Source organism: Melospiza melodia, chromosome 1 (genome assembly GCF_035770615.1).
Source record: "Melospiza melodia melodia isolate bMelMel2 chromosome 1, bMelMel2.pri, whole genome shotgun sequence".
Lineage (NCBI taxonomy): Eukaryota > Metazoa > Chordata > Aves > Passeriformes > Passerellidae > Melospiza > Melospiza melodia.
In genome coordinates, this window is record NC_086194.1 from 52,462,255 (window position 1) to 52,488,614 (window position 26,360).

At 42.0% G+C, this 26,360-nt stretch overlaps 1 protein-coding gene across 3 annotated transcripts in view; it reads left to right on the forward strand.

Annotated features, from left to right (window-relative positions):
* EGFR (epidermal growth factor receptor) overlaps positions 1-26,360 on the forward strand; it is a 157,405-nt gene that overhangs the window by 119,342 nt on the left and 11,703 nt on the right. For all 3 annotated transcript variants that reach the window (XM_063158030.1, XM_063158027.1, XM_063158034.1), the window contains exons 12-23: positions 504-703; positions 1,721-1,853; positions 3,161-3,260; positions 5,157-5,314; positions 10,714-10,749; positions 12,689-12,830; positions 14,477-14,599; positions 15,809-15,907; positions 20,293-20,478; positions 23,753-23,908; positions 24,711-24,786; positions 25,977-26,123. In XM_063158030.1, coding sequence (XP_063014100.1) covers positions 504-703; positions 1,721-1,853; positions 3,161-3,260; positions 5,157-5,314; positions 10,714-10,749; positions 12,689-12,830; positions 14,477-14,599; positions 15,809-15,907; positions 20,293-20,478; positions 23,753-23,908; positions 24,711-24,786; positions 25,977-26,123 — 1,556 coding nt within the window. The remainder of the gene's footprint in view (positions 1-503; positions 704-1,720; positions 1,854-3,160; positions 3,261-5,156; positions 5,315-10,713; positions 10,750-12,688; positions 12,831-14,476; positions 14,600-15,808; positions 15,908-20,292; positions 20,479-23,752; positions 23,909-24,710; positions 24,787-25,976; positions 26,124-26,360) is intronic.

Genomic DNA, 26,360 nt, shown 5'->3' on the forward strand with positions numbered 1-26,360 from the left:
CAAGCAGGACAGAAAATGCTCTTTACAGTCTGGGGTAAGTCATGATGTGATCAGGAACACTTTGGGATTTGAGGTAGCTGGGCAGTCGTGGATGGAGGCTGCCAAGCAGTGCAGACATCAGCAATGCTTCCAAGTCCCCTCCTAGGCTTGCCCCAGAAGGAAGAGTGACTTGGTGGACAAGAACAAAGTAATAGCTGCTTTACCTACAACCATTGTAGGTAAACCTACAACCTACAACTTCATTTACTTTTCAGAACACGTGTGTCCTGACAGTTTTAGCTCAAAAAACCCTTGCAAAACCAGATGTGAGTATTGCAGTTGTTACATTAAAGGCATGGCATGTATGTGGCATTAAGTTTAGAAGGCTGAGCAGAACCTTGCTTGAAGAAAATGCAGTTCACAGCAGGATGCATTTGACAACTAGAAGAAAAACATGCTGAGTACATCCTGCTTGCTAATTACCTTTCTTCCATGTTTTTTCTATTTGTCCCTCTCCGTTTTAGTGGCCAGTATTCCCTTGCCGTTGTTAACTTGAAAATACAGTCCCTAGGCCTGCGCTCCCTCAAGGAAATAAGTGATGGAGATGTTGCCATTATGAGAAACAAGAACCTCTGCTATGCTGACACCATGGACTGGTACAGCCTGTTTGCAACTGAGAGCCAGAAAACGAAGATTTTACAGAACAGGGATAAAAAAGAGTGTGGTAAGTGAGTGCTGCATTCCTGCTCACCATCAAAGCTGAAATTCAAAAGTAAGCTTGCATTTTCATGATTCAAGCAAGGCTTTTTTTTCCATGTTCCTATGGCTACAAAATTCTTCAGTGATACTGCTTTAATGAAAGTGGTGAGGGAAAAGTGGGATTTTTTTTCCTTCCCACCAAAATGTGGACTGTGGTGTCCAGCAAATCAGGAGCTTCTTCATTACTATGAATATAGTGAAGGCACGTCACTTGAAGGACACAAAAGCTAACTCCTAAACCTGGCCTTTTTTAACAAGGTTGAAGCTGTTGTTCAACCATACTGCTGTTGACTGCAGTGCTCCCTGGGCCAAAATCTATTTCTTTTTGCAGAATATGAATTTGTTGTATTTTAGAAATTTGTCATAGAAATACAGAATTGTTCAGGTGAGAAGGAACCTTTAAAGGTCACGTAGGCCCTGTGCTGTGGGCACTGATGTCTCTCACTAGACCAGGTTGCTCAGGGCCCCATCCAATCTGACCCTGATCTTTGAGGGATTAGGCATCCACCAATTCCCTATGCAACTCAGTGTCTCACCACATTGCAACTATGTCTTCATTGTATCTATAAATCTATCTACTCTTTCTGTTTAAAAGCATTTTTCCTGTCACTACAGACTTTGTTAAAAAGTTGTTAAAAGTGCCCTTCAAGTACAAAAAAGCCCCAATAATGTTTCTCCTGAGCTGTCTTTTCCCCACGGTGGACATCCCCAGCTCCCTCAGCCTGACTTAACTTTATTATACATCTGTTAAGCTGTCACAGAGGATATCATTCTTATTTTGAATGGCCAGAAATCACTCAATTTCAGGCTTTGGGATTTAGAGAAGAGTGATTACTCCTCTTCCACTCTACCAGAACCATTCATATCTGCTTTGGAACAGGCTGGGGAAAGGGGTTGGTCAGCTGGAGTGAGAATGGAGAGTTTGACCTCTCTCTTACCTCCTTGACATTCATGTCTTTTCTTGTCCCTCTGTCTCTCTCAGCTGCTGCCAAGCATGTTTGTGACCCCCTGTGCTCAGATGTAGGCTGCTGGGGCCCAGGGCCCTTCCACTGCTTCTCCTGCAGGTTTTTTGATCGTCAGAAAGAATGTGTGAAACAGTGCAACATCCTGCAAGGGTAAGGCGTCTCAGGGGTGCTGCAGCTTTTGGTGATGGTATGGGGATTCTGGTTTTCAGAATGTGTTGTAGCTGGAAGGAAAGCAAGAAGATGGATCTCTGGTTGCATGGGATTGCCCCAGCTTGCAGAGATGCTGTGTGAACACAATACCTAGCTAAGGTACCTCTCCTTCCCCATTCAGTACTGGTTAGGAGTTTGCTCCTGACATGGTGACTGCTAAGAAAACATCCCCTTAAGCCCACAAGGAGACTATCTGGAGGAGTTTAAAGCTCAGTCTGTGGCTGTCATGTCGAGTACACTGTGTGAGAGCCAGAGCCATTTAGAATCTCTAGGAGCTCAGTCATCCCCAGAGCCAGGGCTTCACTGCTTGGTAGATTTCTTTCCTCTTATATTTGCTCAGATGAGCAGCTCACCCTTGCGGTTTGCAAAGTTGAAGGGATAATGAACTTTCATCTGAAAATGAGAGCAGCAATTTCAGACAAAATTGTTGCCTCAGCCTCACTCAGAACATGGAAAAAATATTGCTGCCTTGTGTGTCAATTCAACAGGTGATGTAGATGGAAAAGGCATGTCTAACAGCAAAATTACAAAGTCTGACTTTTAAAGCTCCTGAGTATTGAGCAAGTACTTGTCAGGGTGCTAATGCCTCTGATGTTTGTATTTCTCTAGTGGTTTGCAGTTTAGCAGCTGTCTTTTTTTTGTTGAGTGAATTCCCTCTAGCAGCTATTATAACCTGAAGGGCAGATCAGGGCATTATTTTGTGTCAAATGATGGGTAGATTTAGTTTAATTAATAACACCATTACTTGAAGTGGAACAGCTTTATTGCTATTAAAACCATCTGTTCCCAACTTTCATATTTTAATGATTCATTGTGTGTTGTAGAGAGGACATGAATTTAATTATCAGTGCCTTGCTGTTTAACTTTCCTAATTATTATTTGTAGCCTTGGAATCACTTGAACTGTTTTTGCTGATCTCTTTGCATCACTACCATTTAAAAGCCTCTAGAAATGGTTGTGAGTATTCTGTGACATTAGCTTCAAAGGGAAAGTAAACTAATTTGTAATGTGCAATCTGGAGTGCCATGTGCTTCACTGTCAACCAAATTTCCCTTACTCTTACATCCTCCTGGTCGCACTGAGCAAGTGCTACTGGTGTAGCCAAGAGGGTCCCTCCTCCTGTCTCAGTACCATCATCATCTCAATCTAATGTGGAAAAGTCTAGAAAAGGAGAGAAGACCACAATTTATCACTTGCTATTATTTCTGAGGTTTAATTGTTTCTCTTTGTTTGTTGCTGTTTTCCAGGGAGCCAAGAGAGTTTGAAAAGGACTCCAAGTGCCTCCCCTGCCACCCTGAGTGCCTGGTGCAAAACTCCACCATGTACAATGCAACCTGCACTGGACCTGTAAGAGCAGATTTATCTTAGCAAACCTGAGCCCCAGATCACATATTAATCTGTATTTCCCATGTTCAGATAATCCTGAGGTCTCATTTTAATCCTATTTGAGGTGAAGCAGAGAATGGGGGGGGTTAGAAGTCAAGATCTTGGGGCAAGGGGGCAGGATGGGAAACCTCAGGGTGTTAGGCTTGTTTTCTGACAGGTAATCCACAGTCACAGACATTGTAGAGACTTTAATATTCTTTAAAATATTAAAATTTGTAGTTTTTGAAAAATACTTACTTTGGCAAATATGGCAAAAATTTGAGTAATGTGTAACCACTCAACTTCCAAGTTGGTGTGAACACATTAGATCAAACTCAGATCTTAATTGCAAAAAAGTCCAGTTCTCACAGGTCCACCTCTGTGTTATTTAGCCCAAATCTTTAAGCACCTCTTGCCACCACCAGCACTGACCCTGTCTGAGTGTTTGACCCTTGCTCATTGTTGAAGGTTTAGGAACTCCCCAATTGAGTACTCCCACTGAGACTCTCCAAATGACAAGCCACTCACTCACTCCCTTCCCCCTTCCCCTGTGGCAGGCTGGAGAGGAGAACTGGAGGCATAAGAGGGGAAAATCATGGGTTGAGACAAGAGCAATTTACTGGAAACAGCAATGAGATAAGGAAGGGAGCAGTAACAGCAGCAGCATTAGTAACAGCGTACAAGAAAGATGAAGGATACTCACATAATTGCTCAGAACCAGCGTTACCCCACTGTTCCCTCTGTCATGATTGCTCAACCAGAAAGAACCCCTTCTCCCCAGAAGAAACTCCTTCCCCCTGCCCCTGGGGGAAGGATGTATACATGAAGGGGTACAGAATAGCCCCCATGCTCTAGCCATGCCCCTCCTGGCTGCTGCAAAAATTAACCCTGTCCTGTCAAGAACAAGGACACCCATCATCAGTTTGAGCAGTCACTGCTCAGTAATGTGAAGCATTTGCATCCTCCCTCCTAGCACCATGGCCTCAAGGATGTTATTTACATTACAAACTCCTTCAGGCACTGACCTCCTGTTCCATATTTGCCTAGCATCTAGTAATCAGTCTATTATAGTGGACCTTAGACATTACAGTGATTAAAATAATCTTCCTATAACGTGTCTTACTTTTGTCCCACTGCAACCAGCACTATGGATCTGGTCTGTTTTTTCTCCACAGTAGAATTTGACCCACAATTGCTGGTTCCCCAGCTTTAAAATATTTAGGTCATTCACGGTGCTGTTACAATCTTAATAAAAACAGTTCTGGCAAAAATGGCTGAAGGCAATGCCTTTAAATACAAAATACAAATTAAGTGCTTTTCAAAGTGGAACAAAAAAAAAAAAAAAAAGCATGGACTCCTTGGGTTGCCTTCATCATCCTATGCTTCTTCCTAACAGAGGAAAGAACCTGTGCTGAGAAACCAGAAAAATAATGATTTGATTCCAGTTTTTCAGGGAGGTATCAGGAGGTCTATATCCACAGTTTTAAATTATGTGACAGGAGGTTCACCAGGTAGCAACCAGCTGTCTGCTTTTCAGCTGACCCTTTATCAAGGTGTCATTAAATTCTTCCCCATTTAAAATGCAAAACGCACGTTTTCCAACCAGGCAGAAAGCAGAGGTGAAAAAGAAGCAACATTATCATGCAAGAAATATTAGCTTTATAATGCAAGAAAATACTAGCTTTAAGCAACAGGGACTGTCTTTTGTATGGTCCATCCTGCAAGAGCAATTGCTTGCAAGAATATCAGGTAGCAAGGTAATAAAACCAGACAATGCTGAAAACTTCCAGGAATAAAAGGCATTTAGATTTGTCTTCTGAATTCCCTCCTGAATAGGCTGATGTAAGGGCATTATAAACAAGCTGTTTTTCTCTGCAGGGCCCTGACAATTGCATGAAGTGTGCCCACTTTATAGATGGCCCCCACTGTGTGAAATCCTGCCCAGCCGGGGTTCTGGGTGAGAATGACACCCTGGTCTGGAAATATGCTGATGCGAATAATGTTTGCCAGCTCTGCCATCCAAACTGCACCCGGGGGTGAGTAAATCCTGGGACTGAATGGTGACAGGGGAGAAAAGAAAAAGAGAAACAGCTTGGCTTGAGCTCCTTCTCCTCCTGATGGTCCCATGTCAAACCACTGAGGAGAACTAGCAGGGAGCCAGAGAGGTCAGGAGAGCATAGTTAATGTAAGCACAGTGTGGCAAACTTTGAAAGTAGGAAAAGGTCAGTAGTACTTTGTCTTTATGCAGAAGGAAAGAAAAAAATTTAGTTTAAGAGGTTTGAAACAGGCTTGTTTGATAACTTGAAAGAATTTTACAGGACTCAACCACCAGTGATGCACCCTTTTTCTCCCACCTGGCTTGTTGCTGTGTCCTCTGGTTTTGAGAGGAACATCAGTGACATCTGGTGGATGCTGGGTTCCCAGGGCCCGTTTTTCTGTGCACCTTTCAACTTTCAGGAGGGAAATCCCAGTGGGGTAACTCAGTAATTTTCTTTTTTTCCTTCTTTCCATATGCTAGCACTTGGTCTGATTTTAAAGCCTTGTGAGTGTGGGTTTTTTAACAGAAGTCACAGTAAATGCAATCTCTATGAGCCATTTTTTCCTCATTTGGGGACAGCTTAAACTGCAACCAGTAACAAGTTGTAAATTGATCTGTTTAATCTACATCACAAGTAATAATGGTCTTCTCTTCTGATTTCCAACCTACAAAAGACATGGGATGCACAGGAAAAGGTTTTAGGGTTTGAGAGCTGGTTATTGGACTGTGATGTTTCCAGAATAAAAAGCCAGCCCATGTTTGATATATTTTCCTTCACAGGCCTCTGCTTTTCACTCTGCAAATTTGTCTGATCCAAAATTCTTCTATAATATGCCTATAATAAATGTTGCGAGAGAGGAATTGTAACATACGCAAACCAACCATCACAATGTATATTAGCTAATCCAGCTGCCAGCTCCCCACCTTCATGGGAAAAAGGAGATGAAGGGTGGAATCACTCCCTTCATCAGAGGGCAAGTCACAGCCCTTTCCAGTGCTCATAGTGAAATTCAGTGCAATGGATTTCAGACAGTAGCTATACCAGCCTGCTGGATTTGCCACGGTTTACAGCTATGGCCCTTGCTTTTCCTATAGTCACACACAAGGCTGATCAGGGCTTCCCACTGCTAGCCCAGGAAGAAATTTCCTCAGTTGAAAAGGGATCATAATAAGGTTGCTCTTTATTAATTACTTCAGTAGTCCTTACTGAACAAACTGGCCACAGTGGTCTGATATCCTCCTTCTAACTGGCCACATGGAAATACAGCTGATTTGTGGAATAGTGTAATGAGTAACCACAGCTGAACAAGGCTTTTTTTTTCACTGTGCAGCCTCAGTAGTGAGATCAAACACTAGACTCTAATGCAGATTTGGAGAACATAATTTGCCAGTCAGGGATGTAAAACAAGCCACACAGTGGCTCTTGGTGCACAAGCAAGTTCCCCAAGCAGAATTGATCAGAGAAGTCGATTCCTGCCTTGCTTTAGAAATGGATGAGGGAACCACAAGAGTCAGACAGGAGATGAGGTTACAGTAAGGAGACTTTTTAAAAATGAGGGTTACCCAACATATGCCTCAGTGTATTTGGCCCTGTGTTATTAAGGCAGAACATAAAAAGTAGTATCAATTTCATCTTTCACATGAAAGAGCCGGGCTGAGTTTGCATCAGTTACATTGTGAACATGCTCAATAGCCCAAGTCAAATTGATGCCCAAATGTGTCAGATGAAATAGGCTGTGTCCCTGAAGGGCTCAAGAGAGCTAGAAGGAGGTAGTGTTGCAGTATTTGCTCTACAGATGAGACATCTGTGGCCATGGATGAGTAGGGAGCCAGTGTCAGGGTTATAATGTAGGAACATGCAGTCAGCCACAGCATTGTCCCTCTGAAGGCAATCCATCAGCAATGCCATTTCTCTTCACGCCTTTCCCTCATTTTGCTGTGGGAATGGATCTGTTCAGCAGTGGGTGGAAAACATCTGTCTCACAAAGCTTTTGCATCCTTAGAAACCACAGTCTCAGCAATTCCTGCATGACAAGAAACAACAACTTCATTTCTGTCCCTGTCCAATTTCACGGCTAGAGCCCACAAAATCTTATCAGCATGATTAAGTGTGCTGACTTCAGTAGTCATGCAAGCAAGGGTTCCCAGGATCTCTCTCTGTTTTCCTTATTTGAAGAAGCTTCGACTAAAAGACTTCTCTTCCCAGCTGCGTTTTGTCAGGAATTTCATTTTCTCACTTTAGGTATGCATACTTTTTTTACATTGCTTCTTTTGCAATGCCATGAAGAATCCCTTTGAGTCTCATTTTCTTTGCTGAGTCCATTTTTCAGCCTTCATTAGGAAACAGAATGAAGGATGCTTTCTCCTGCTTAGCTCAAAAGACCCCTTTTCTCCCAGTTCTCCTGTATTCTCTTGAGAATTTTGTACATGAGCTTGCTTTTGCCATGCTTCTAGTGCAGCTGAGAATTATATGCTAAAATAAAGAAAGCAACATCTCAAAAGCCCTGGAATTACCCCATATGCTCATCAGTTAAAGACACCCATCATCTTAATTAATCTGGTCAGTGTTGAAGGATTTGGTTTTCCCTTGCCAGTCTCACAGAGTACAGGAAATAAACTCAGACACAGCCGCTGGAGTAGATGAACAAGGAGAAGAAGCTACCACTGTAGCCAGTGCCACTGGCTGGCACATCCTGCCTCCATCCACAGTTGCTATCAACACTGTGTCTCACCAGTCTTCATTTTAAATGCTAAGGGATTTTGGGGGGAAATGAGAAAGTGGCTAGGGGATCTGAGAGGGAAGGCTGCAGAAGCACAGCACAAATTCTATGCCTTTGTCACTCTTGGAAGGTTGCTTAGAAAGAAAGGACAAAATACAATTTTTCTAAAGTTTAAAACAACTTCAAAATGGTTTTCCATTATTTTATGATGTGAAGTAACTTAGGCTGTTACAGTGTGAGTCCCCTCTGAAAGGCCATCAATCATAACAACTTGACTATATTACATCAAATTAGGAACTATAGGTCAAGGAGAAACTTGTTAAAACTTTGATGGATTTAGGAAATAAACAGCTGTGTCTGCACAGGGACCAATAATATTTACATAGACAGGTAAAATGTGCAGTTCAGGATGAAGTAGTTTTCAGGAGCTGTTAATTTTCCAATAAGTAGAGAAATATATCAAAGACTACAACTGCTGTTATATTCTTCTCATATATCCATAAGATCTTGAGTTACTTCATAACATAAGGTCACATTTGTCATTTTGGTTTCCGTAAGCAGAAGAAAAATTACTCAGGAATGGAAAACGTGATTGTTTAGATTCCATAAAATCTGGGTTACTTATGTAGGGTGTCATCATAAAATTCCACAAGAAAGATAGTTATATATAGCCCTGGAGGGATAATTCTTATGGACTTTGTTTCTTCTCTGACTTGTGAAATTAATCAGAAAACCAAGTGGGATTTGAAAAGCACAAGCTGATCTCTCTATTTCTTCCCAAACACCTTTTTACTTTATCCTACAAGACTTGATATTGATGGATTTGTGTGGGAAAAGAAAGGGAACTGATAAAAATCTACAGTTCTCCTGCCTCTACTTACTTTGATGTGTAAGAGAGGAACTGGTCAGTCATTCCTCAGACTCTAGCTACAATCCCCTCAGCCAGTTTTGTTTGCTGTTAGGAAGCACGTAGAGAATTTGCTGTCTTAAAGTAGCATGGCAAACCAGAATTTTGAGAAGGAGATACTTTGAGGGACAGAAGTCATATTCTGAAATTAGGTGAGGTCTTCTAATTTCTCATTCTTACCAAGAGCAGCTGCACATGTTTTGTTGTTCAGGAGGTAGACCATGGCTGGATGAGGTCTGGAGTCCTAGGTCAGTTTTCAATTGAGCACCTGAAGAGAGAAGCCCAAGGCAAGATCTGCCCCATGTGATGATAAGCAAGCTGGTGGCCCTGCTCTGCATGTGCAGCCTCTCTGTGCTTAGTTACACAACTGAGCAAACAAAGCAAGCTGTGTGCTGGTAGGAAAGCTAACAAGGCTGAGGACCCGGAATCCGGGAATTGGCATGCACAGCACTTCCAGCATGTCCAGGACACCAGGATGCACATTCTTGCATGGGAGCCCAGTGACCTTACAAGACCTTCCAGATGCTGGGTCTTGGAGCACTGTGTTGGCCCAGAAACAAGACAAATACACAAGGGAAGATCCAAGTAATGAAAACAAACAAACAAACAAACAAACTAAAACCCAATAAAATGAGTAGTTGCTTCACCTCTTCCTTCCCCAGACCTAGTCCAAGTTATGGGAGATCTACAACTCTACCTGGCATTTTGAAATTTTTTGGTTCCTTCTGTCAGTGAGAGGGATTCCAGAGCAGTTTTCCTGGCATGGGCTCACTTTTTACCCCCTATTTGACCTCCTCTGTAATTGTTTTGGGATGATCCATTTTCTTGAAGTCAGCGCAGGGAGCGGATACCACAAACTGGACTTTAATCCTTTTCTGTGCTCTGTTTTCTAGAGGTGATGTCAGCCTCTCAGTAATGCTCTCCTTCCTCAGCAGACACCACAAAGACCACAATTCCCATGAAGAGCATACATCTTATAGCCCAGCAGCTCTTGGGGAATGCACTGTGCCTCTCACACTCATTAGACCATCAAGTGAACGCCGTCACTGTTTTCATCTGTGGGGTTTTTTTGCACTGCGCTGCCAAAAATTTGAGCATTTTAAACTCAAATGGAGGGTGAATGACTTGATAGTAGAGTTCCTGGCTCCCTGGATAATGACTGTACCTGTTTATATTACCAGTAACATAAGACTTTGGATTCTAAAGGAAAAATACCATGGACACATGCCAACAAGCTGTAGCCCAAGAGAGTGCTGTCAAGTCCCATTTTTTGATGGAAGTCCATGTATCTGCTACCCCAGTTTTCCATTGAAATAGAAAGTCTGGAAATTTAGTTCTTTACCTTATCAGGAAACAAGGATTATGCAGGAGGGTCTGCAATGACATGTTTCCACATGTATTCCTGTCCGTGTAGGAGGAGGAGGCCACTTCTGCCCTCCTCCACATTCAGCCCTGGGCTCTGCACAGAGATAGGGAATCCATGAATTTTGTGTATCTATATACTCCCCCACTTCTACCACATGCCAAAAAATTGTTTTAAAGCATTCTTTAAACTGAGTATGCAGCATACCTATTTCTCTAGATAAAAGATTCTGGAGCAAGGTTGTTGACTGATATTTAATGGAGTGTATGACTATTATAAATTCCTATGTTAACACTTGGACTGTTCTGAAACACAAACTTTCAAATCAGTAGCTCTCTGCTTAGTTTGAATTACAGGAGTATGTAGGCCAGAGCTACAATGTTTGTAACATTCATTTGTTTTTACAGGTGCAAAGGGCCAGGTCTTGAAGGCTGTCCAAATGGGTGAGTATTTCATCTGCTACAATTAATGGCAGAGCTGTAAGGAATGTGTGTGTGTGTTTACATTTCCACAGTGGACATTGCAGGGCTGGGACTAAAGTCTTCAGCTGTTCACAGGGAAGTGACAGTGTAAAGCAGGCTCAGAGCTATAAAAATGGTTTAAAGAACTGAGAAACACTGCTACTGGTTCAAGACTTCAAAATCTTGTTCTGCCTACAATTTTTGTCAAGGTGAGACCAGGGATCTTTTACTGAAGAATAAAAGGAAGGGATGGAAAAAGGAAGGATTAAGGGCAGAGAGAGCTATATTTAGGATTGATATAGTTACCTGTGTTGCAGGAGACTGAGAGATGCAGAGGGTCTTTTCCAGCCCTGTGATCTGAACATCTCCAAATACTGTGTGTCCAGTTGGATTCTCATTCATCACACTCAGACTAGATCTTATATCACACTTCTTGGCTTCATGATGTGCTCAAGGTCATGCAACAAGCAAACAGCCTGACTGAGAGAGAGAGGGATTTAGTTTCTGGCCAAAAAGTCATGCTATGGCAAGATAAATTCAGCCCAGAAGTACTGTTAAAAAGTGACTGTATTTAATAGTAATCCCTGGGGCGACCTAGAAAAATGCTGGGAAGAATCTCTAAGTACAGACCAAAAAACAACCGCGGAAAACAGGTTTTTCTTTTCAACTTAAATTTGCAATTACCCAAGCTTTAATAAAGAGGCAGCAATCTGTCTTTACAGTGGGAATGGTACACAACACCTGGCTTCAGACATCATTTGTACTTGTAAGGAAGACTGATGATCTGACATTCACTGTGACCCTTACAGCATGCCCCCTTCCCCCCACAATAATGGGGGGATATCAGCTGCATTGCTGGTATCACACCCGTGGATGCCTTTCTGAGAGGCCTTCTCTCCACATGCTTCATGTCTCTGATCACACATGGGCTGCTCACAGCTGGCACACATAGGCATCACAGATCTGATGCTCATGTGCTTGGTGGGTGTGGGAACCCAGGACATCCCTCTGGCTGTCCAGGATGGCCAAGACGCCTGCCAGGGGGCTCAGAAGCCCAGGCACGGAGCCCAAAACACCTGTGGTTTTGTTTATGACCCATGGAAGAAATTACCAACCTTATATGAAGATCAGCAAGCTACAACAGTTTAAGTAGAATAATAGTGAAGTTATCACAGGGTGAAAAAGTAGATTGTGGGGTTTCTAGAATGGGAGTTCAGGAGGCAAGATGGAGGGATCTGGGTGTGGCCAGCCTTTCTTCTTCTTCTTCTTCTTGGCCTCCATCTTCTGCTATGATGTTGGCACTTACTGATTGGTCTAGAGTAGAAGCTCACCATCTAACTTAGGTGATAGGTACTGGAAAGTAATTATAAACGTTGTATACGTAGTTTTTAGTATAAAGACATAACACTGCTCCGGGGGCAGGCAGAGTGTGTGGAACTGTCCTGCTAGACAGACCTCGGCAGGACAGGAGAAAATTTTTTATAGATAAGACTCAATAAACAACCTTGAGACCAAGAACTGAAGAGCTCCAACTCATTCTTCAAGTGCTTGGGCTGGGAAAGAGACTTTTAACATCTCTCAGGGTTGCAGTGACCACCAAAAGATCCCAAGAGGTGGGTTTGTTGGAGGGAGAAGAAATCCCCACACTTAAGCTATGAGGATCAGTTCCAATTATGAGTTTGAGGGAAGAATGAAGACTTGTGGTTGAAGCCCTGATTGAAATTAAGCACCACTTTGGACAGATTACTGGATGAGGAACTTAGAAATATAGGTGCCCAAGAAATCTGAAATGTCAAATAGGCTTATGTGGGCATCCGGAGTCTGATCAAAACATAAGGCTTCCTTCAACCTCTCTAGGGCTTCTTTAAAGTCTAACACCTAAGAATCTTTTTCTCTTTCTGTGTGCCCTGCTGTGCTGCAGCTCCAAGATCCCGTCCATCGCAGCGGGTGTTGTGGGAGGGCTCCTGTGCCTGGTGGTGGTGGGCCTGGGCATCGGCCTGTACCTGCGCAGACGCCACATCGTCCGGAAGCGCACGCTGCGCCGCCTGCTGCAGGAGAGGGAGGTGAGCACTGCCAGCACCCTGATCCACCTGGCCCACTGGGGCCTGCTCCTTGTGCCAGAGGATTAAAGCACCCTGCATCTGTGTCCTGCACCCTTGTAGCTCACCCATCCCCTGGGATGGGGAATCCGGCGTTGCCACGCCACTCAGGAAAGGAGCGGCATGCACCTAACACCTTCCCAATCTCAAATCTGATCCCTCTGAGTATCATTTGCAAAATATTTAAGGGATTTGGATGTCTCAATCCCAAGGAAAGTCATTGAGATTGTCTGCCCAGAAAAAACTACACCTTCAGGTTGAGGTGCAATGTGTTTGCTGATCCGTACTACCTTCTTGTGTAGACCTTCAGCCTCAAATCGTGTGTCCCTCCAGACAAGCCTTGGGGCTCCTCTGGCAGATTGGGGTGCTTTTGAAAGTATTTCCCCCTTGATCCTGTGGAAAAAAAAGGAGAGGAGGGAAAGGAATTGAGGAAGTGTTTGTGTCTTGTCTTTGGTTTGGTTTTAGCACAAAAAGCCCACAAAGCCATCAAAGTGAATGGTTCACCCTGTTGGGCATGAACAAGGTTTCTGCACTGCTCTTTGTTTTTGTGTGCATTACAGCATCACCCTCTGGATACCTCATATACAGCAAAATTCCTAAACCTGTGTGGAAGCTGCTCTTTTGTGGTTAGCCCCCTTCTCTTTCTAGTCTGGTTCTAGTAAATTAGCCAATTGTTTTTAACATTCTGCTAAAATCCCAATTGTAGCTTCGTTCTATACTTGCCAGCTTTGCAGAGTCAGCTGCTAATATCCTTGAAAAAGAAAAAAAGAAGAAAAAGATAAGCTGGCTTGTTTTTCATTGCACTATGAAACTATATTTTACATACTGCTGTATTCTGCAGTTGTGATAGTAGAGTTCAATTTCTGCTCAGGTCATATTGTACCCTCTGGACTCCTCAAAATGAGGATATTTCATCACGACTGAGAAGGTGCTGGTCCTCTAAAATCAGATTGAATCTAGCTAAATATGGTTTCATTTGAAGAAAAAGCAAAACAAATAACATGAGGAAAAAGCTGACTTATGCAGCATAAAAGAATTAAATAACTTTGGAGGGCATTACCACTGTTTGCAATAAGGCTAAGATAAAATTTTGAAAAAATCAATAGGCAATTCAACATCCTTTTTTTTGAGGAAAGAACCACTGTCAGAGTTTCAATTGCTGCTTGTACACTGTGTGATCTGAGGGAACAACTGGTACCCTGGGAATTTTATCCAGTTAAACAAGACCAGACATGAAAGGTTCCAGGTGATTCTTGCCCATTATTTTAAACATTTTAATAATTTATTCACAAGTTCAAAACAAAAATAATCTCCTTTAGCATCTGTGGTAATTACATGATTTTTCATGCCATGTATTTCAAGGCTTTGAAGTCATAGCCTCCATTTGAGAAGAGGTATCCCTTCATTCTCCTTCAAAATGGCAGCTGCCACTCCATGCTTGATTTTTGGAGCAGGTATTTATTCCTGCAAGTCAGAGCAGAGCTATCCTCCCAAAAACTTCACATGGAATCAAATGTTCATTATTTTAAATGAAGGATTTATTTGCTTCCCCAAAGTGTTCAACCTTCCAGACTGTGTAACCTTCTAACATTATCTTCTCTCTGCGCCAGCTTGTTGAACCACTGACACCGAGTGGAGAGGCACCAAACCAGGCTCATCTGAGAATTCTAAAGGAAACAGAATTTAAAAAGGTCAAAGTTTTAGGCTCTGGAGCTTTTGGCACTGTTTATAAGGTAAGATCATTGTTTTTCTATTCCCTTTTCATCCTGCACCCTCCTGCAGAAGCCACCCAAACAAAGCAAGAATTGGGAGCTTCAATCATTGTGTAGATTTTTTTCTTTAAACTAGATTTTACAGATGTATCTATCCATTGAGGGGTAGAGAGATTATTCAATCATCATTAGTTTTGTTAGAAATTGGCTAACAGGAGCAGGTTTACATAAAATGTTGCCAAAGTCATACTAATGAACCTGGAGAACAAAGATCATGACCTAAAACTTACCATAGTCAGATACACCCCACTGTAAATATTAAGAAGAAAAATAAATGCATTGTGGTTAGCTCAGTGCAAAACCATTTTTCTGTGTCATCTGGGATCTTCTTTTTATAACGTTCAATCTTTCTTTCATTAGAACTGGTTCAGATGTGTGAAAGCGTCTGCACACCTTCAGCTGTGTGGGTTCACAAGTTATTTTTTCTCTTGGTGTTTGTTTATCCTCTATGCTTCTTCATTAAGTTCCTCCTTTTATTCAGGATATGTGTTTCAGGCTTTTCCATTAACTGTAGATTTCCATATTTCTTTATAAAGCTCTATATTCCAAATCAGGCTTCCAGCTATGATTAGGAACTTCAGGGGCACAAAAAGATGTGCATCTGCACTGCTGGGGGTTTCAGGAGCACGTCCTCCCAGTGCCACACTGCTGACCTGCCACCTAAATGGCCTCCTGACAATTCAGATGTAGAGCACTGCACTAGTGGGACACAGACTTCCCTGCCACTGCATGTGTATGGCTGGATTATTTGTACAGCACAGGTGCCATCTGGTTTTAATGAGAAAATGCTAATTATTTTCATCCCGTGATTTATAAATTGGAAGTGGCAAGGTTTTGCACATGTAGTTGCTGTGAAGCTCTAATTAGTTAGATTTCCATCCACAAATGTTGTTCTTTATGCTTCTCTTGGGCTACTTACAGAGGCATAGTAATGAACATGTTTTTTCAAGAAAGTATGGTAGAGGTGACTGAAAAAGAAGTACCACCCCATTAACAGGAATTTGGTAATACCCACAAGACACATTTTTTTGCATACTTTTGTTGTCTGCCATGTCTTTCTATTGCTCAGAATATTTAAGTCTACTCAGAAGATGTAAAATATATATGTAACTGTGAGAATTAACCTGTTAGGTATGAGGCTGAATAACCCTCTGTATTTCTTTTTGGTAGGGACTTTGGATCCCAGAAGGAGAGAAGGTTAAAATTCCTGTTGCCATTAAAGAGTTGAGAGAGGCTACATCACCAAAAGCCAACAAGGAAATACTTGATGTGAGTTTTCATGTTTGTTTTCTCAAGTTGCCAGTGGTCTGTGGATTTTCTTCTCTAACAACTAGAGGGGTTTCAGGAATTTGTGTGGGAAGAAATATTTTGCATCCCAAACTCAATTGTCCCTCTAGAAGTTCTGCACTTTGCCGCCCAGTCTGTGAAGTGCTTTTGTGTCTCTCATGAACCCAATCCCAATACAGATTTTATACTTGTGGGGTAGCACCTAAGAAGTAGTCAGGACCATACATTTACAACTACTTCTCTTTTTTTTTTATTCTGATATTTCAGACCTTAAGCTGTAGCCTTCATTGTCATTATGGTGGTACAACTAAGCCAAATAACAACAGACCTAGTGATTTATGAATCCTGCAGGTTGTCATAAACTGGTTGCTTGATTAAATAGAATTAAATTTAACTATAAATCCTAAATAAACTTTTAAAATGCCAGCTGTCTGATTTCTCTGCCATAGAATGCAAGAAATTATCTCACCTTCTGACAGAAGCTTAGAATTTTTATTTTATTGTTTGGATAGAGCTCATAGCTTCAGAAAACAGGAGAAAATGCTGTGGGACACTGATTTAGGAGTTCATAAATGTTTGAGTTTACAATGAGTGAGCCAGAGTCCTAAATACAAAGTTTCCTGAACCTGGAGTTTATGAAAATCTTAACTAGAACCAAAGCCATGGAACATGCAGCACCCAGGATATATAAATTTGTGTACAAGGAGACTGCTGAGTGAGGAGAGGAGCACTCAGAAGTTCACTGTGTAACTTCAGATTTCACATGCTGTGGTTCAGTCTTAAGCAACAAGAAGAATTTGTCTGTCTGTTTCTGTCCTGTCCCTGGTATGTCCCAAATGGACCTGTTTGTCTGGAATTGATGGTGCTGTTAATCAAGCACACAAGTCCTTCAGCCATGGGGAAAATTGTGGACTTTTTTTATTTTGGTAGGGACTGAATGTAGAAGGCTGGTTTTTTTTTTTCAATCCAGCTTTGGTCAGCAAATGACACCTCAGGTAGGAAGGTTCATCTCAGATGGCTGAGGCTGGTAAAGATCTTAACAAAAAGCCCATCCTTGTAGTGAGAAGTCTCAGGATAAATGTCTGTGAACAAACCACCATTCGTGCTACTGACAATAATAAAGCTCCCTGGATTTTTCAAGTCACCCTGAATAAACAGTGTTATTCCAATACATTACTGTGCTTCATCAGATTGTGTGTTATGCACCATATGATTTGATAGGCATATTGCAGCAGTGCAGAAGAACTGGTAGTCCATCTCCAAATCCATACAGGAAGCAATATCCATTTTGGTTTTAGTTTAGTTAGACTCCAGAGAAGTCTCAGCCCTTCCCCAAGTCTTACCTATGTGGCCCTCATTCCTGCCCCTCCCTCCCTTCACTGACATTCCCTGCATTGGGGAGCTGGCAGAGATGCTGCTCAGCTGCCTGCCCAGAGCTCTGGCCCACCACTTGCTCTTCACAGTGATGAGGAGCATAGCACAGTGCTCACAAAGGATGCTTTGGGCTTAACTGCATTAAATTCCCGAAGGCACGTATCCTGGAGAAAGGGTTAGTCAACAAGCCTACAGTACTTCATCCTTCCTTCAGCAGATCAAGCTCACTGGACAGGGCAGTAGATGCAGGGACTGTGTGCTCTTGAGTGGTATCAAAGTGCATTCTCTTCTAAAAGAAATTTCTGTAGCAAATCCCCACATTTTCTTTTCCTTTGAATCAGGATGTTTATCAAAAAGCTCTTGCTTTTCCAATCCTATTAATTTTTAGATAATTTGGTCAGTGAAACTCTGTATTTCAGAATTAAGTTTTTGAAAAAAATACAGAACTAGTGAAAAAAGCCAGAGGGATGACTCCAAAAGCACTTCTCAAAACAGATTTTTGCTACACAACCAATTTTCCAAGGTCACTGGAACCTCAAAGATAATAATGTCTAATTAAAGATGATTTGTCTTACAGAATCACACTAGGTATAGAACAAGCACAGCAGCTTTAGTTCTTACAATCCAGGCAAGCTCTGGCTGACTTTATTAGGGTTAATTGAGAAGGTTGTTGTTAAATACCAAGCATACTTGGAGCAGGTCAGAGCGCACCCGAAGAGATTTCCAAGATAAACAGTTGAAACAAAGACCCGCTTTAATGTCTTGGGCTACTTAGAGGGACCCACAGCCACACAATAGCTCTGTTCTGCTTTCTGCAAGGAGGAGGCAGTGGCCTGTTTTGCTCTGCAGTACCAAATGCAAGAGGCAATCAGCACTGGGATGCTCTCCGAAGGCTGTGGCCCAAACGCCCACCCCGTCCCGGTGCTCAGCCCCCGGGTCAGCCCCGCGGGGGCTGTGCAGCAGATGGGCAGTGAGAACAGCTCCTGCTCTGCAGTCTTCTACCCGCCCTGACCTGCCAAAATGAATACAATATGGATCTGAATCCCAGCAGGAAGCAAGGCATCCTTCATCATTGCAATGGCGCAGTTTGGAAGCATAGGGAAATAAAGTTGTTTTGGTCTCTGCTTATGTCTGAGAATTGGATAACAAATTCGGAAGAATCTCTAACAAATGATGCCACAAATATATACAAACTGAATAGCAGATCATGTTCCTGCTTTATCTTTCCTTGAGCTAGCCCACACAATCAGTGCTATCCATGGCAGAGGGCTGTTGGTCAATGATATGCCCACATCATGAAGCAGGTTACGAGCTCTTACTAAATCTGGTGGAGATCCTATTTAACCTGTCTGCCTGGAGGCCATTTTCATTCTGAGGGCTCCAAAACAGGGATACCAAATGCAGAACTAGTACCTCAAAAGAGGCTGTATTACATCATGTTTTGCTTAGGCTGGCCCATTAAGCAACGACCCAGAGGCCAGAAAGTATTGCTTAAGAATTGGGGTTGCTTATTTCTTGAACGTCATTGCCTTAATAACTTTGTTTAATAATAGTTCTCACCAGCTATGGAGCTATGTGACATCTATGGAACTTGCTAGATGATGAGTAAAGTGCTTTGGTATTTATTTTCTTAAGCTCTTAGAAAGAGCAGATTTTCTCTTTCCCTTGCACTATTCATGTCTTCACTATGATTTTAGGCTTTGGGGGACTGCTAGCCTGAATTGCCAAGGGGTGATTAGTAGGTGTTACTCCAGATGCTGAATCAAGATGCTGACCTGCTCACTGAATGGAAAAATTCCCATTCATTTCCCCTTGTCTTGCTTTTCAATCAAATAACTTTTAAAATATCTAAAAGTGACATACTGTAAATCAGACACAAATTTAGTTAAAGAAACCAAACAACTGCAGCTCTATGTTTTTTCCCCTGGAATCCATTATTTGAGCTGGCACTCTAGAGTGAATTTGAGTATAAATACAGATCTTAAAATTCAATCTATAAGTAGTTTTTGCATACAAAAACCATGAGATCAGGAATTTTTACTCCATGGCTATGTTAAATAATGTATTTGAACCCGCCCTTGAAGGGGTCTTTCCCTTCCCATGGAAGAACAAAAGAAGAGGAGGTATATTGGGCACTGTAGATAGGTACCTAAAGCTACACAAGGTGTACCCATATTTGAAAAAAGAGTTTTTCACATATGTATGAAACTAAACCCCAAAATTCCAATTGACCAAAGGGTCTGTAATGCTTGGGCTCCCACATTCCAAGTGCCTTTCTAGTATAATTTACATTGCTATGTGACTCTAAACCAGCTTTTCCAATTGATGGCAGTATTTTCATCATTGTTACTTAAAGAAAAGCATTCAAGCTTCTAAAGCAGTGAAGTGATTATTAATCTATTTGGTTTGATATGGAATGAAGAACAACATGGTCAAGATGAACATGGTCTCTTAAAGAATGAGACGGTCAGTCGTTTTCTAGATGACAACTTTGACTTTCTGGGTTAGTACCAACCTTGACAGGGGAGCAGAATTCTCAAAAATACTGATTTCCAATCAGTTTCATTAAAAGGTCTGTGGAGAAAAAAGCAATGCTCTTAAATTATATTACCCTTTCAATTAGGTGCTCAAAATTATGAAATCCCCTCAGCTTCCAGTTGGTGTTCAATTTGTTAATTCCTCCTTGGTCTGTAAGTTTTAATCTCCCAGGATTTTATGTCCAATGTTTGCTTGGTGTACAGTAGTGAGAGACTGGTTCTTCTGTAGCATCTCAGTGATGATTTGGTGTTCAAAATCTGGACATTCCACTGAATGGAAAATAGTCAGTCTGCAGAATGGGAAATATGTGTATTTTGCATGTGATATGAGACACAGAGTTTGCATATAGTATTTTAGCAAATTCTTGTATGACCAACTTATTTTAAACTGCCTCCAAATATTCATGTCATGCCAAGGAGAGTGTTCCACATTTCTTCTTTTGCCTTTCTTCTCAGGAAGCTTATGTGATGGCTAGTGTTGACAATCCTCATGTGTGTCGCTTGCTGGGAATCTGCCTCACTTCAACCGTTCAGCTCATCACCCAGCTGATGCCCTACGGCTGCCTCCTGGATTACATCCGGGAGCACAAGGACAACATCGGCTCTCAGTACCTCCTCAACTGGTGTGTGCAGATTGCAAAGGTAAGCACAGCTCCAGATCAGCTAAACTCAGAGGTCTGACAGCATGTAATTACCTGTCTCTGCAAATTACCTGTCTCTTTCTGTTTTGCCACCTGGATCATAGGTATCTTAAACATGGCAGTAAGCAGTTACTTTTTCTTGAACAATTTAGTTTTTTCATGCTGATGAGCAAACATTAACTATTCTTCAAAATGCTTCTAAGCAGCTTAATATTATCACCTAGACATTTATGTCCAAACCAAGCACCTGGTATTGAAAGCATAATGCAATGCAAATGTGATGCAGCACAGGCAGCAGGGAAGGCAATAGAAGAATTTGTCAATTTCCATAGCAAAATGCTGCTTCCATCAGTGGATTTCTTTGGGCTAGGTCACAGGACAGTGATGTTGAATACATCTTCTTGTGTGCCTTGAAGATTTTCATGCTGAAATCTCTTAGGCCAGGGATCAAAACTGCTGACTACTGAATACCAGCTCCATCCTTGCTCAGGCTGGCTTTCACCAAAAGGCATTCAGGCACCCCAGAGCTATTCTGTAACTCATAAATGCTGAGCTGGGGTCTGTAATCTAACTGCAATGGCCATAAAAGTCTGATTATCACACCTGGTACTGTTTGCCAAAGAGCAGCAGAGGAACCGCAATACAGCCTCTAGACCAATATGCTGTGTTTGGATGGTGGTTAGCTATTTGCAAATATAGAAAAACAATGCAAAATCAGCAAAAAAATAGCTGCAATTTGTTGGAGATTCATCATATGAGATGGCAGTGTCCACACAGCGTGGTTGCTTTAATGCTATTTATTTCAGGAATGCTGGTCTGCAGGAAAACCACACACTTAAAAACTTATTGGTCCCTTGAGACCTTGTGTACATGCCAGGCTCGCCCAGCCGTGGTTTGCTTTCAGGAAGCATGCTGAGGACCTCAGAAATGTATCCACCAAATGTCTATAGAGCACTTTTCATCTCAGTGCACCTTTTTTACATTTTGCTCCACAACAAGTGAAATCTAATTTATGTGTCCACCTGGGATGTGAGCTGTTTTTTTTTTGTGACTTTTTGTGACTCTTTTGCTTTCTTGTCTAATATCAATTACTGCTCTGTCCTGGTTCCAGTCTCTTTAGAGGGTGAACTGGAGACTAAATTTCCTTCCTCCTCCTTCTTCTCCTTGTTAATTTTTAAGGTGGCAAAATGTATCCCCAGATGGGTCTTTGGGGCATTGCTTGCCCGAGAGGTTCCCATTCACAATTGTTTGCTTCCATTTGATTTTTTTCATGGCGGTTCAACATTTGCCCACAGCAACTTCTACCCTCTCCAGTAATGCCTGACCTTCAACATAACTCCTTTGTGCTACTCCACTGAATTTCTTCTCAAAGCACTCATAAATCTTATGTACAGCTTTTTCCCACCAATGTGTCTGGTATTACTACTCTGATAAAGTTTTGTCAGATTTTTGAACATTCTCTGACACTTTAAAAATTTCTTACTTCTGAGTGGAAAAAGAATTGAAACAAACACATGTCTGGTAACTAAACAGCAGGAGGCAAGTTCCCTGGGAAGCTTATTTTCGTTACTGTTTTCACAGCTTTGAAATAAGTTTTCTTTGCATCTTTTATAAACATTATCTTTTCCTGAGGTATGGAGTCCTCTCTTCCAGGCAAGATGTTATGATAGCATAAATACTCCATGTGCAGAAACAGTGTGAAGGAACTCTTTGAACACAAGGGTCTCATGCTTAGTGATGAAAAATGGATTAAACTCCAGGCCTGCACACAATTAAAGATCGGCTGAACTTCCTAAGCTGGCAGTTCAACATTTTTGGTGTATGGTTATGCACGTGCATGAGTATTCAGCGATCAGCACTCTAAACAGCTTAGTGTGACACTGATATTCTGCCTTTCAACAGCTCTGAGTCTTATTAGCCTCTGCAGCAAGTCAATTTTAGCAGTGCATTTTTTGTCCTACTGGGGCTAGATTACGCAATTATTATTTTTTTTAAGGTAGTCTGGTTTTTGTTAGCAGCTCAGAAGTTTTTGTTCCGAGAGCTCTGCTTGCTAAAGGTCTATTTGTGTGATTCAGTGCACGCTCGTGGTGGCTCTGTGCCAGTTTGTTTGGGTGGTTTGTTTTGGCAACATTAGCAGTGCATGGGTGAAGTTCTGCTGAGGGACTTGGAAGGAGGATTCGATGGTGGTCCAGCTTAGAAGTGGGCTTAGGAAGCGGGTGGAGGATGGAAGGCAATTATTCCCTCCAGTCCTTTTCCATCACATCAACACAATAATTTTGGTGCTAACTCTGTAGGTTAAAAGTATTTTTTTTATCAATTCTCTTCATAAAAATACAAGTGCACAAGCTACCACCAGCAGAAATGCATGGACTGGGATTAATAGTGGATTTTGGAAAAGATATTGTAGGAAACTTGGAAATCATGAACTTCTTGATTTCATATACCAAGAGACTGATGTTGAGGGAAAGGGGAGTAACCTCTGTGGTCAGAAACACAGCTGTTAAATTTATGCTTTAGAAGTCAAACCAGCACAATTAGTTATGTTCTTCCTTGAGAGGCAGTTGTACCAAAAAAGCACGTATGCTATGGCAAATCTAGTCTAATCATGGGAGGCAGTGAAACTGGAAGAACTTGCCTTTTTCAAAGAGGACTGGAAAATGGATGCAGCTCTGAGTTCAGACCTAGAATGAATTTTTTTTTTTTTTGTTTTCCCCCCATTTTTACCTTTGCAGTGGACTGCCTCATTGTTAGCAGGAAGAAGGCAGAGTATGCTGCCTGTAATGAAACCCAGTATGAGCAACATTGAATAATTGTCTAAATACCTTTTGTAGAGTTTGTGTGTGTGCCTAATGGCAGGGGATAGTTACTCTGTATTGTGCTCTACTGAACTCATTGGGTTTGCACAAGTGCAGCCGAAAGAAGACTTTGTCTCTTTATTTGTAAGTTCCATCCTGATTTTGTATTTCTTGAACTAAGTCCCAAAGGAACCAGATGCCCTGCTACTAACTACTCTACCCACTACTGCGTCTTTTTCCTTCATCGCTCCACCAGTGCCTGGACCCACAAGAAGGTTCCTGCAGGGTAATAGTAACAGTCAATAATGTTACAATAGTAACCCTCATCCTCACCCTGCAATAAACATCACCTAAATGGAGAGTGCGGGTGGGATAACTCACCAGGTGTTTATGGTGGCGTCTGTGGTTACCACAGAGCAGCTGAGGTTTGGTGACTTGAGTGTAGCAGTGAGAGCTGACCAGCAGTGTGTTACATTGCAGGGAATGAACTACCTGGAGGAACGGCGCCTGGTGCACCGTGACCTTGCTGCCAGGAACGTCCTTGTCAAGACCCCTCAGCACGTGAAAATCACGGACTTCGGGCTGGCAAAGCTGCTCGGTGCAGATGAGAAGGAATATCATGCTGAGGGAGGCAAGGTAAAGCATGCTGCACAATGAACTACTGCTCATTTGCTGGTGTTTGTGCTTGCACACAAGCCTCAAACAAAGAGGGGAGGAAAAAGAGAGTGTGTTTTTCAAAGCTCTCAGCTGCCATCCCAGCGTGCTGCCTTTGAAGCCTGTGGAAGTCCTCTGAAATCAGCCAAAGCAGCATCAGGCCAGTGGGACTGCAGTGGGAGCAGAGGTAGCAGAGCAGCAAATGCTTTTGAAATTCCCACCCAGAATGTCTGGGAAAATTCATCAGTGTAGCCAACACCAATAAGACTGTGCAGTTTATAAAGAGAAAGGGAATGTTGTATATTTATGGCAGAAGAAAGACCCGTCAGACTTGGTTCAACACACTTTTGTGTTGTACTGCGTGCTGATGGAGAGAACGTGTCCTGCTGAGAAATTAAAGAGAAGCTGCTTGCAAATATTGCAGAGGCCATAAATTGAAACCATATGAGTGTAGATCAGTCATGTAGCCTAAGACTGCATTTGTGTCCTTTTCTGATAGAAGGCTAAAAAGTAGTTATTTGACTGTTAAAAATACTGTAAAACTGTTCAGTAAGAGATATTTCTGATACACATAGTATTCCACGTTTCCAGATTCTTTACAACATATGAAAATAATAAAGGGGAACTCAAAAGTTGCCTGTTCTACCATTCAGATAGTTCTCTTGGCTGTTTTCATTTTTTTTTCCTTCTGCAACCAAGCTATTGATTTACACACCACCTGGTGGTAAATATCCCTGATAAATTTTGGGTCAGCCTCTTAAGGATTCTTTGTGAATTTTCCTAGGTTCCTATTAAATGGATGGCATTGGAGTCAATTTTACACCGGATTTACACTCATCAAAGTGATGTTTGGAGTTATGGTGAGTTTAAAAGCAGTTACAATTATTGCAGATGGATTGGAAAATTTCATTATTTGCTGGTGACTCAATACTGGCCTTTTTACTTTGCATTGTGAGAAGAACAAGAGATCAAATATATAAACACAGTGCCCAAATCACCTATTCAACAAAGTAAAATCCCCATGAAACTGCATGTGAGTGAGGTGTAAGATGTTTCACAGAATATGCTTTGGGTAATTAGCCCTCCCCTGAAAAGGGCCACAGGTAGGAGACTCTGGTCTATTTGCTGAAGTTCTGTTAGAGTTTTTCTTCAGCAGCTTCACAGGAAATATAATTGAGCTGGCAATAGAGATGGATAACAAGGAGGATTTAAAATCACTGGCCACACTATCAGTTGGTGTCAATCAGTGTAACTCTGCTGAGGCCAAAAATGCTCATGCTGTCCTGGTAATGAGAGGACAGTGCTAAAAGGGAAGCAGTGTGATAACCTCCTTAGAGAATTTATTTTGTATTTGGTATAGTTCATAAAGCCAGCTTGAAAGAAAGGAGCAGAAAGGAAACTTTTCAAAGCAACCTATTGCAAAATTTCCCCCCATGGGCTCTTATTCCTGGAAAATATTTAATGCAGATGGTCAGATCCTATGTCCTTTTTGAAACAGTACAGCCTCTGGTCTTCTTAATCCATTTATGTATCTTGGTATCCAAAATCTTGTTTTGTATCCTAAGCTACTGGACAATCACAACAGCTACATCACAAGAGTCCATGGTATGTCAGCAAATGATGCTTAGGCAGATGGTTTACACATCTTTCAAAAACTGCTTTTGCTCGTCTCCAGAGAGATTGTTTTCAAACAAAAAGAGAACTTCCATTTTTAAAACCACTTGCTGTGTTGGAGTTGGGAGACAGTACCCTGCATTTCCTTTCTGTGGGGCCAGGAAGCCTGTAGAATGTTCAACACTGATATATTAGCTGAGATTAAGAAAAAAAAAAAAAAAGGAAAAAAGCAAAATCTTAAATGGAAGCAGGATTATTTCGAAGTGTTATATATAATCTCTTTATAAAATCATGGCAGAAAATGGTTTCTCAGGTTGGAGTTCTGGCAAAACAGTGCTTCCCGGGGACCCCTCTCTGCTTGCTACTTCTCCACACCTATGCCGAGCAGTCCAGCTCCTGACTGTTTCTTTCATGATCTTCTCTTCCCACCCTGCAGGTGTGACAGTTTGGGAGCTGATGACATTTGGCTCCAAGCCATATGAAGGGATCCCTGCCAGTGAGATCTCCTCCGTGCTGGAGAAGGGCGAGCGTTTGCCGCAGCCGCCCATCTGCACCATCGACGTGTACATGATCATGGTCAAATGTGAGTTCACACCTGGGCTTGTGGCTGCTCACAAGCTGAGCTGAATAAGTAACTCAGTTGCATTTTATACTGTGCTCCTGGTAATGGCAGGGTTCATACAGAAACAGGGTTGTATGAAGAGTGGTGACACCAGAATGTCCCACACCCTGAGCTTTACCTAGGAGCATGGGATGTGGCTTGATGAATCACTCTCACTCATTCAACCAACTAAGGTTTTTTTCACCATTCTCACCACTG